General features: G+C 31.8%; 1 protein-coding gene across 1 annotated transcript in view; it reads right to left on the minus strand.

Annotated features, from left to right (window-relative positions):
* Positions 1-4,221, minus strand: part of LOC107438760 (uncharacterized) — a gene marked incomplete at its 5' end in the record, with an annotated part of 32,974 nt that overhangs the window by 17,936 nt on the left and 10,817 nt on the right. Inside the window, 2 exon segments of the mRNA XM_071185696.1 lie at positions 1,277-1,301; positions 1,481-1,507. Coding sequence (XP_071041797.1) covers positions 1,277-1,301; positions 1,481-1,507 — 52 coding nt within the window.

The raw sequence follows: 4,221 nt of genomic DNA on the forward strand, positions 1-4,221 counted from the left end.
TAAAGTGTCGTTCTTACTGCACTGCTGAAGTGATTTGTTATTCTGAGTTTTGATTTGTTAGTTACCAAGGATGGGCCCGAAATGGATGTGCGCAAGGTAATATTATACTGGATAATTTTAAAAATTGATCATAAATAGTTTTAGAAGATAGATGTTTATTTAAGAAAAAATATAAAATAGAAAAGAGAAACATAAAGTGCTCCTCCCACTATTGTATTAATATATTTTGCTTTGGCTTTATTGATACAATATCTGTTTTGCGGATATAATCGTGTGGGCTGAAGAAAAGATTATATCTTTTTTTCCATTTTTTTAATTAACATTTCTTTTTCTTTTTTTTAAATAAACTGTTGTTTGTTATTTTTTTACTTATTATTTCCTCCCCCCCTTTTTTTTTCTTCATATGTCTATAATTTTTATATATTTTTATATATTATTATGTCTATAATTTTTATATATTTAAATATATATATTTCTCTTACACGGTGACAAAAAAAAGCCTCATTACAACTCCCCGAATGGCAAAGCTAGAAAATCGACCAATGATTGCCGCTAAAAATGTCACATGCCAAATCTAGCTGAGGTGGCTCAACATATAGCGCTTTTAAAAACGGAAATAACCAGAGATAGCATTCTCACCAAATGTGATCTCTTCTGAAATTCACCCTATCAGCTGCGGCAATCTCATACTATTAAGCTAGGCAGAAGTGAGTAGTCTTTGTCGATAGATCTCTATTTTAGTATTTTGTTGAAAGTTTTTTTTTTCACGAATTTATATATTACGAATTTATTTGACGATTTTTGATTTATAGCACGAATTTATTAGTTTTAGTATTGTTATTAGCTATTCATTGAAAAATGAGTCTCAGTCGCGCTGTTACGATTTAAGATTTTATAATATAGCACATTTCTAATAGGTTTAACGAATTACATGTCATTTATTTGAATTCAGTTTTACTTTAATGACTTAGTATTTACTAAAAAGATGTAATTTTTTTTTTAAAAAAAAAACTTGTTATATGGATTTGAATGATTTCTTAGAATTTTGTACATTTGCAACGTACCTAAGTTAGTAGCGAGCGAAGCAAACCATATAAGATTGCGTGGCAATTTTCGGGGGTTGGCGAGCGTAGGCGAGCAGGGGGAGCAGCCCACTAGTGCATAAATAATCTCGGTTTATTAACACTCTTAGAAACACTCATCTGCTATTAAAAGCTCAAATTGAAAATGAATTAATTTTAATACATATATGGGAAAAGTATTTTTTGTTTCTTACCAAATTGCAATCACTTCAGTATTACCTGAAATGGATGAAAAATATGGTTATTAAATTTTATAAATCAAAGAAAAATTAATGATTTTGCAAGAGATCATCATTAAAACGTGCAAAACTAACAAGGTAATGTTGCGTAGTTTTAATTTTTTCCTTTTTTTAAAAAAAAAAATTGTATTTACGTTACTGCAGAACAAAAAATCTTACCTTTTTCCAGAATATATGTATCAATTCCTTCTCTGTAAGAAAAATAATAATAATAATAAATCAGTAAACAGGAGTATTTAAAATACATAATGATCATTCTCTGTTATGGTAAGATTTTTATCCTTTAAAAAAAAAAAAATGAACACATGAGGATAGTGATGGCTCACACCTGTAATCCCAGCACTTTGGGAGGCCGAGGCAGGCGGATCTCAAGGTCAGGAGATCGANAATAACTCATAAAATACTTTGTGCAAAATATTTTATACAGCAGTAGACTGAAAATAAATCTTTCTGAATTTCTGGTAATTTTAGAAGTTTCTCCGCGAGAGACCTGGACAGTTTGGCGTTTCATATGAACTTGAGAATCATATGAATTGAGTTATTTTCAACATTTGTGGTGTTGAAAATAACTTTAACCCGTTTTAACTAAAAACATTTATACTGAAGTTATACAATAAATATTGTAGCTTTATGAAAAAAGATATGAAGATGATATTTTTCTACCGTTACTATCTATTTCATTTTATTGAAGTGAAACTTCTAATGCGACTTCCAACAAGGTTGCGTTAAACGTTTTACGCTACCATGGCAACGAGCTGCCTGTGATCCTTGCAGGAGATTTTAATGTGAATTTCTCGTTACCTGAAGCTGAAACATTATTAACCTTCCTTAAAGACAAATTTGGATTGGATATGATAAATGGTAGGAATGATCCAACAACCAAAGGGGGAACTATCATTAATGCAGTTTTTGCAATAAATATTGAAAAAATAGAACTCAAGCATTTCGTATCGTACTTTAGTTATCATAATCCCATTGTAAATGTTATAGGTTTGGATATTTCTCCACTCGAAAATGATAATTAAAAGATGCGATCCATTGTGAATTGTAAACAATAAAGTTTGTCTTAAAGAAACAATAAAATTTCACTAAAAATCAATTTCTACCCCTTCCTATTGTCATTTCCACAGTACGAAGTTTCACTTCTGCGCGGAGGGACTCCACGCACTATTGTTTTTTTTATTTATTTTTTTTTTACCAATTTTAATAAAAGATACCTAAGTCATTGGTAAATTACAGTGGGTGAGGGTCTCCTAATGTTCGTAGAGAAAGTATGATTTTGAAACAATAGTCCAACCAAATTTATGTTTTTGAAAAAAAGTAAGTGGTGCATAAATATGAGGCTGGCCTTCAACCAGATGAATCAAATTTATAAACAAAAGAATAATATATTAAAACTTAAACTTGCAAAAGCTAAAAGAAGTTTTCCGAAAAAAATATAGTGAAATTGCAGCAACGTATTATGATTTAATAAATTGGAAGTGAAAGAATTTTTATACCACCTTGAAATAAATTTTAAAAGGTATATATTATGTCAGAATGTCACTTTTGCAAGAACGTCGCTAACACTTTTAACAATCGATCAATGGCGTTACGCGCCAATGAATGAAGTTTTAACAAGAATAACTTAGCCAGAAATGCCAATTTGCTCCACTTTGTAAAAAAAATATTTTGTAGTGGTAGCGAAATTTAAATTATTTTTAGTTTAGTATTTTTTCTTTTTCAGTAATTTTTACAATATTACTTATCAAAAATTCAAAGGATCATTTGAAATGCAACCTTATTATAGTAATCTCAAGGTGACACTTTTAAGAATAAGATGTAATAATCCTTATTCTACAAAATTTACAATTTCATTCGCTACCAATTTATTAAAACTTTAGTAGAAAGTGGAGTAATTAGCATCAATATACATGCATATATACATATATATATACAGGGTGTTTATAAAGTACCGGACCCATTTTGATGTTTAATAACTCATAAAATAATAAAGATAGATTAAAATTAATAACATAAATGGTTAGATAGACTCAAAAAGTTTCATGACCCTTGTCAATGAACTTCCACGTGTGCCCCCTTCATCGCACGGAGAATATCAAGTCGATAGTCAATTTCACGCCAGGTAGCGGCAAGCATGTCGGCATCCACAGAGGCTATTGCGGTTGTAATTCTGAAGGAGGTCCAATTCTTTGGCCACCCAGATCATCTGATATAACGCAGCTGGACTTTTTTTCTTTGGGGATTTTTATAAAGGACATTACAGGAGGATCGTGTCGAATATTGATGACCTAAAAGCCGGAATTACAACCACAATAGCCTCTGTGGATGCCGACATGCTTGCCGCTACCTGGCGCGAAATTGACTATCGACTTGATATTCTCCGTGCGACGAAGGGGGCACACGTGGAAGTTCATTGACAAGGGTCATGAAACTTTTTGAGTCTATCTATTTTGAGTCTTATGTTATTAATTTTAATCTATCTTTATTATTTTATGAGTTATTAAACATCAAAATGGGTCCGGGACTTTATAAACACCCTGTATATATGTTACGGCCAAAGCCCGAATTCGGCCAATTTGCGAAATGACTATGAAAGCTGTAAATTGGCTGGCCAATGACCGATCTTTTCTTGATTTCGGGAATTAGCCTACCAGATCGCGAAATGGCATGGGAGTATCAGCCAAAGTTGGAAGAAAAAATCCTTGGCACGTATTATTGGCTGTGTATAAACATAACTTCATTTTTTAAAAATTACTAGCTAACTGCGGTGGGATGTGGCCATTTGAGACAAAGTATTTAAAAACTTGTCTATTTCTTTTTATCTCGTTTTGGTCGGAACATCGCGGCCACTTCGCGAAGCTACCGGACTTCGGGCTCTGGCCATAACATATATATAT

Source organism: Parasteatoda tepidariorum, chromosome 9 (genome assembly GCF_043381705.1).
Source record: "Parasteatoda tepidariorum isolate YZ-2023 chromosome 9, CAS_Ptep_4.0, whole genome shotgun sequence".
Lineage (NCBI taxonomy): Eukaryota > Metazoa > Arthropoda > Arachnida > Araneae > Theridiidae > Parasteatoda > Parasteatoda tepidariorum.